Below are 7345 nucleotides of genomic sequence, written 5' to 3' on the forward strand. Positions count from 1 at the left end.
CTTGAAAATTCTTGGATCTCCCCCCCTTCGGTATCGGCTGTTGCCAATAAATTGATAATAGCCATAGCGTGCCTTTTGAAGTGTTTTCAAAAGTTCTTTGTATAAAGAACAGTTTTCCATTATTTTCTTTACCTTTGCTCTCTTTTACTGTGCGTCCTGGAGCAACTGCTCCATTCACTCCATTATAGTTACGCCACTCGGTGTTAGTGGGTATGTTTTTGGTGTATGTGGTCATCGGTTAAATTCTCGGTTGGACAACACAAAAAGTAGTTTTGCAATCATTTACTTATCAATAATCCATTCGTGTCACGTTAAACTATTTTTAAAGCATTAACTTTCAATATCAAATGCTATCTCAGTTTCGGTATCGAGATTTGTAAAATTTGTGGAAGAAATAAGTACAGTAATATTATTTTAAAAGGAACTTACAAGTAATCAAAACATATGTGGATCTTATCTGTATCATGTCAGTAATGTGGAAATATGTAATGCAAAATGTATATTTTCAATCATAGTTATTTAAGAGAGCCATGATGAACTAAAATGCTATGTCAAAGCAATGTTCCAGTGATAAGTACGTAAGTTCTTAATTACTTCTTATGGCATTACTCTAGCAGACGGTTCTACCTTCTTTTTCACATATTTCTTACATTTTTAGCTTAGAGCTTCAGGTTGGTTCTATCAAATTTTGACGGATTTCTTACATTTTCAAGTGAAATTAGATCTTTTGAAATACTCGGTAATATTTCTCCCCTTTAAAACGGTGTGACTGCTTACCAAATTTTGATAAATTTCTTCGATTTTGAAGTTATGTTAAAGCTTTCATTTTAGTTCTACCAAAAAATTCACTTCAATATGCTGTGCACTGACAGAAATTACTTATATTCACTCTCTCATTTTCTTCACGAGAAACGTTTCACATTGTATTGTATCCAGTGGTGCCCACCCCCCCTCATGTCCATGACGCACCCCCCCTCAATTGTGTATCCGTAGGCGTTCTTCCATGAAAAAATCTTTTCGATTAATTTTTACACCCCCTCAAATATATTTATATAGGTTTTTTACCCCCCCCAATATTTCAATGACGCAGTTTGCGTCATAGCCCTCCTTTGTGGGCACCCCTGTTGTATCTACAAATTTTCTATTTGTCAGAACCAGCTGCTCGAATGAACTCCTTCTAATGTGGCAGTGGATTTTTAAATTATACTGAAGAAATATGTACAATATTTTTCGCAATAGCCTCGTTTACGCCCTGCGAAAGCATCCCTACATGGGCATACCTGTCACGCTCCTGTATTGATTCGTTTAGATGCAATTCGTGGCTTTTAGTGGCAACCTAGCATAAGTTGGTTGGTGTTGTTTGCGACAATGTCCAGACATTAGGGCACTCGGGAATGCAACCTCCTCAAGAAATAATTTATAAGGTATTAGGAGTGCATTTCCTCTTCAAAGAAGCACATATATCATTAATTCATGTGTGGATATCTAAAGTGGAACAATACCCAGGGACACCAAAGGAAATTTTCTAAGGGGACCATCTCCACGGTTGCTACATTCGTCTGGTATTTATTATACGTTGTTTGCTTTAATACGTATACATTCTCCTGAGCCAGGGGTCCCTCTCTGCCTCCCTTCGGGTGCCAATGGCAATACCCAATATTATAATTAGTTGTTATTTCCATTTTTTACCTGAAGTGTTCTAAAAATGAACGAGTATTTTGCAGGATATGTATGATCTGTAAATTAACTGATATATATATATAAGGTGCATTTGTTTGTTGACAGTTAATTATTCATTGCACTGTTACGATTGCTGTGATTAGCTTACTTTATTCATCCTGTAATCAGGTCACGGATAAGCTTCCGGAGATGGTGGCCCCGGATTAGACACACAAAAATCTGTTTTTAACATTGTAATATAATTTATTTGTCCAAATCACGGTATAGGTTTACTGTACGGATTTACAGATTTGTAAAATATATAGAACAAATTTGTAATAACATTTTAAAAGATTAGTGGGTAAATAGCCTAAATATGTTGCATTCATAACTGTGACATGCATACCTACGTAAGACTACATTAATGAAAATCGAATTTGTTATTCACAGATTCGCCCATAAGGTACCCAGTAACAACAGTATACAAAGTGAAGCGAAATATCTGAAGTCAATATGCTGACTCATGAAGCACAACTGTAGAAATGACCGCTAAGATATTGTGAAATTTACGTTAGGTTAATTTGGAACATAAATATGCAAGGAATGAAAAATATATCGGGATATTGCATATAAAGCCTTAGTACCGTACAAATACATAATTCAACGTGTTGTAAGGTAAGTAATTTCTAGATTTTTAGATGTTACTAGATGCCATATACAATGTTTTGTGCTATTCTCGCTTATGTGTACATCCACCTTTTGCTGACGGACCTGCTTCTTGCGGACGCACTCCTCTCTACTGCTCAGGTACACCTGATGTGCTCCTATCCTGACTTGGTTGGATAGCATTCGTACTATTTAGTGGCCACGTAGCACAAGTTGGTTAATGCATTTTGCTCAGTAGTTCTTATCGTGTACGTATACTGTAGAGTTTTTAAGTAAATATGTACAGAGACATGCAAGCCCACAGCCTAATAATTATTGTTTAAAATACATAAACTCGATTTATTCAAATAGTAGTGCATATGCAATGAATTTATGTATGGATCCGTACAATAAAACTGCACTCAGATCACTTAAATCGGAACAGTGAATTGGGGTAAAATTACAGACAGACAGACAGTGACGCCATGTCATAGTGGCCTATTTAGGATTTATTCGGGCGGGGCTATACATAACATATGAATAAGCACTTATATTTTTCCTTTCATGCACCCACGAATTTTAATAAATCTATATATATAAAAGAGAACGCACAAATCCTTTGTTCCCTCATCACGCTAATACGGCTGAACCAATTTCTTTCATTTTTGGGGGGTTATTAGGATTTGGACCCTAGATGGTTTTTATCATATCACTTTAATTTTTAATTACCAGTGTCTTGAGATAATTGACCATTCAAGTGTCCATAACGTACAAATCCTTTGTTAGTTCATCATAGGTAAAAATAAACGTATTTATATGCAACCCGCATGACCGTGTCACTCGGCGGGTTAACATAAATGACAGGCGATATAATGTTAACATTTACTGCAATCTATGGTTTTTATCATATCACTTGAAAGCGAAAAAGTAAAAATTATCTAAGTAACAACGTTTATTGCGTTCCGGGGTGACCGCAGCGAAGCGGGGTGAACGCTGCTAGTTTGTACATATAGCAATTTTGGATTGAGTATAGTCCGCTCCCCCAGTGATTTTTAACAAATCATTGTGATTCTAACGATTCATATTAGTTCAAAATTAATCGGAATCGCATGTTATAAAGATCTAAGATGTATATCTTGTGGTAAGGAAGCTTTAGTATAAGTAGTAGTAGTAGTAGTAGCAGTAATAGTAGTAGTGGTAGTAGTAGCTTAGTAGGAACGGGTTAGAAGCCCCGCAGGGATTGGTTGGGTTCTGTTCTCGATGTAAGTAGTAGTAGTAGTAGTAGTAGTAGTAGCAGTAGTACTAGTGGTAGTGACTCTTCGTTTCGGTGACAAAGAACTGGGGCGAGCGGGCTATACACATGCCGCAATTTTATTTCGTTGGGGCTTGAGCCCGATAGCCCTCCCCCTAAATACGCCACTGGTCATAGATTATAATTCTTCCATTGTTTCGAATTTACGATGGCAGTTTAAAGTAGATTCATAATGGAATTTTCTGAATAATTTATATTGCGTAGGGGATACTTACAACAAAATACATTATATGTACTTACCTACTGCATCATCTAGATCAGTGTATGGTGACAATGAGGTAAAGTAATGGAGAAACAATATAGATGCAATGGTTATTTTAAAGATTGAACTTATGTAAGTATATTTGAACACCACAGCGTTCTTTTCTTTCTTGGTATCTTGTATATTATCTGAATGACACAACATTTTAAAAATGATTGTCAATCGAATCCTACAACGTTAAACAGCAAAACAATAGAATGTTTGAAATTCATAGACTAACAAACTCATCCCTACGTTGATTTTCTATTCTTTTCTTCTTCACTATTATCGGTGTTAATAAGGTGCATCAGACATGATGTCTCTGTGTGCTAAGAATATGATAAAATTGAATTATGTGTTTAAGAAATTGAATTATGTTTTTGATAAATTGTAAAAAATATTACAAATAGTAAACTCCCTTATTTGCATTTATTTGCCAACCATAATATCGAATTGGCTGAATTGCAAAATTATATAATTGATAGAAAATGAAAGTATAATGTAATTAAGTCAACATTGGGTGTGGATAATACCAAGATCGAGAAAAAAAGAAACCGCCTTATGTAGAGTCGTTTGACGTACGATTAGCGTCATACTATAGGCCTGACTACTGCAGGAAACATATGTTATGCTGCTTGTAGACGATCCAAGAAAGATTGAACAAGACCATTCAATACCTCAAATTTACACGTTCAAAGGAGTATTGTTCGAGACACTTGAACAAGAGTCTCGAACGGACTTGAAACAACTTTTACACGATCATAGAGATATTGAATCTGTTTTATATTCTTGTTAATAGATGGCAGTCCAAAACAAGAGACTGTAACTATGAAAACAAATGAAAGTGAAACTGCGTAGTGATTTAGTTCAGACCTGCGAATGAATAGCTATACTATTAGCATATTTTTCTTAACTTTCTGCAGGCATTTGTAATTTAATAGATTATATTAAATAATTTAGAAAACGGGACAATTGATTTTGTAGCAATTCCATCGAATTTTCACTAAGTAGCTTGTCCCTTTTACATTAAATGCGAGTTAGGTTAGGTGACGTTAAAAAACTAAAGTGCTGCTTAGGTATAAAATCGTTCCCTATACTAAGCTTTTTTTTAAAAAAAATATGATTCTGCAAATGGCGTGCTGCTGACAGAACCCCACACAGAAAGAAAAAATCGAAGTTTCCTAAAATTGTGTGTATCACGAGGCAATGACTGCCTTTTGATGTTATTTATGCTTTGCATCGAAGACTGTTTAAAGAAAAGGCTGAAATCACAGAAAACCAAACGAAACAATGATAATATTTTTCAGCTACAGGACTTACCGCCCATATCTGCATCAGACTTTCTTCACAAATTTATCCCTGTTTTGGTACTGGTTAAGAATAACCCGTCAAACGAATAGTAATTTTTACTGTTAAAATGTGTGAGTGTGTATGAAGCAGAATTATCTGAGATACCGTAATAATTCCCACTGTCGAAACATGTCTGCATAATGTAGGAAACCAGTATTTTATGTTTAGAAGTTTAATGTTACCAGTATCAAATCATTAGAAGAGCTATAGTTAAGTTCAAATGACTGAATACGATGTCAAGGGTTTGTTGCACTATTCTAATTTATACATTATTCTTATTCTTGTACTATAACCTCAGTCGATGACGCGCCTACTCTCCCGTGGACCCCCTTCAATGCTCCTGCCCCGACACTGTTAAATAGCATCTCGATTTTATTTATTTATTATTATTATTGCACAGTCTTGTATGTAGCATATGTTAGGATGCACATTTGTACCTTACGGGAAAGCACTAGTAAAATTAATCTGCACACGTGAAAGCAACCTCTACCTTAAGAAATAACTTCTCAAATACTACGTGTGGATTTCGTGATAAAATACTTAGATTACAGTAGGATAACATGTAATCATTTCCAGGATACTTCAGTTTGTGAGCATATTATCAATCTGTACGCAATTATTTGATATTATCAGAGATTAATAACAGTGCAAATCGTCTTATTAAATCAAGAAAAATCAGTTATATATTTTTTTTATTTAATGGACTCTTCTTTCTTAATCTACACCCGGTATTCTTGTATATTAAATTCTCAAATTAATACTTATACTTCTCATTGCCTCAAAATTTAACAAAAGTTATGGGCATGCAAGGATTATAACTATATAAATCGTGAATATTATCAACAAAAAATACTAACAATATCTTCCGGCGCAAATATTAGCATTGTTTATCATAATACACACTTGGAATAACATATAATTATGGATAAGAGTAACGAAAATATATTTATTCAACTTCAACTCTGTCTCACGACGCCATCTTACTTGTTTTGTATTTTCCTGCACTCAAACTCGAACGCTGATTGGCTATTGAATGCTCTTGAATTGGATTGTTTAGAACAGGACCAAAACGAAATTTCTTGAACGAAACTATTGAATTCAAGAGAAAAATGATGTCAGTGCTGACGTCTTTTTCATCAAATAGTCTTGAATGGTCTTGAACAAGAGTCTTGTTCAAGCTTTCTTGGATCGTCTACAAGCAGTATTAGTAGAATTCTTTAGTATGGCACTAATCACTCGTCAGAACGACTCTGCATAAGTCCCAAATTGTCTAAATTGCAAAATTAATTACGTGAAAATCGAGAAAGAAGTTCTACCTGTGAAAGAATGCCAGTTACTAATGGGGCGTTTACACTTAGTCGATTTGCGTTCGATTCAGTTGAATTGACGTCACTTTCAACTTAATCGACCGTGTAAACGGGACTTCAACTTAATCGCTTGTTGATCAAAGGCGACTAATCGACTGGCAACTGAATTAAAAGACGTTATATTTTCTGTGTTGAAATAATTGAACACATCCATCAATCTGATTCGGCCTAGTTGCTTCGATTTAGTGGCAAATGCAGCGAGTCGATTTAGTCGTGCGACTAAATCGACTAAGTGTAAACGCCCCATCAGGTAGATGAGGTAGAAAATTTGGGACAGAGTAGAAAAAAAACTAGTAAAAGAAAATGGTGTAAGATAGTTTGGGATGTGTGTTTATATGTATATGTTTAGAAATGAGATGTATACGAAATGTGTAGTATGAAATTTCCACTTTATTCCATTTCTCCTCGCAGCACCACACTAAAACGAGGTTGTCACGTCCACGTTAATTTTTCATACTTGTAAATTCGCTATTCTATAGATATAAATAGAAGTAGATAAAAAGACTTGAGGGAAGTTTGTACATCCTGGACTGCCATAATGGAGCCAATTTGCAGTGAGTAAAGCGCAAGTACGATATACCTAGATAAAAACAAGTCTGGCTTTCTCTCCCTAACATAAGGTAATTTCATTGATACAGTCCTATTTTAGGGTATCATACATGAATTCATGAATTATGTAGTTCTTTCATCATGAAATACACTCCTAGTACCGGGTCTAGGAAAATTCGGTGTACAGAAGACTTGGTGCGAGGAAATGTAAGTGTAAGGTAG

At 35.1% G+C, this 7345-nt stretch overlaps 1 protein-coding gene across 1 annotated transcript in view; it reads right to left on the reverse strand.

The window, feature by feature from the left end:
• LOC145668164 (uncharacterized) overlaps positions 1–4126 on the reverse strand; it is a 29204-nt gene extending 25078 nt beyond the window's left edge. Inside the window, exon 1 of the mRNA XM_081735778.1 lies at positions 3857–4126. Coding sequence (XP_081591904.1) covers positions 3857–4022 — 166 coding nt within the window. The 5' untranslated portion in view covers positions 4023–4126. The remainder of the gene's footprint in view (positions 1–3856) is intronic.
• Positions 4127–7345: the final 3219 nt, after the last annotated feature.

Source organism: Thermobia domestica, chromosome 1 (assembly GCF_964235325.1).
Source record: "Thermobia domestica chromosome 1, izTheDome1.hap1.1, whole genome shotgun sequence".
NCBI classification, from domain to species: domain Eukaryota; kingdom Metazoa; phylum Arthropoda; class Insecta; order Zygentoma; family Lepismatidae; genus Thermobia; species Thermobia domestica.